The sequence below is a fragment of the Eurypyga helias genome, unplaced genomic scaffold (assembly GCF_000690775.1).
Source record: "Eurypyga helias isolate BGI_N326 unplaced genomic scaffold, ASM69077v1 scaffold33315, whole genome shotgun sequence".
In the NCBI taxonomy this organism is placed as follows: Eukaryota; Metazoa; Chordata; class Aves; order Eurypygiformes; family Eurypygidae; genus Eurypyga; species Eurypyga helias.
In genome coordinates, this window is record NW_010252603.1 from 1 (window position 1) to 343 (window position 343).

The 343-nt window shown below is 68.5% G+C and overlaps 1 protein-coding gene across 1 annotated transcript in view; it reads right to left on the bottom strand.

Moving 5' to 3' along the window:
- Positions 1-47: 47 nt before the first annotated feature.
- CDHR2 (cadherin-related family member 2) overlaps positions 48-343 on the bottom strand; it is a gene marked incomplete at its 3' end in the record, with an annotated part of 7,483 nt that continues 7,187 nt past the window's right edge. The window contains exon 23 of the mRNA XM_010152441.1: positions 48-122. Within this exon, the coding sequence (XP_010150743.1) occupies positions 48-122 (75 nt within the window). The remainder of the gene's footprint in view (positions 123-343) is intronic.

Below are 343 nucleotides of genomic sequence, written 5' to 3' on the forward strand. Positions count from 1 at the left end.
TGCCACCGCCGCACCCCCATTCCCACCACCTGCAGGGCCCCACTCACTGTGAGGCGCGGGTGGCCTCTATGCTCCGGATGGCCACCACGTAGACCCCTGCCTTGGTCACGGTGGTCAGTGCCCTAGGGACAAGAGGGGCGGAGGGGGGCTGGGCCAGGGGTCCTGCTGCTCCACACACCACCATGGGAAACAGCCAGACCCCCTGCAGCCCCCGGCTCCGGTGAGGACCTGGCTGCCCCATCCCCTTCACCGTCCGTGAAGCTGGGAGACACCGTCGGCCGGTCTTGGCCTGCATCACGTCCCCCGCTGCACAGCCATGCACCCCACACTCCCATCCCTTACA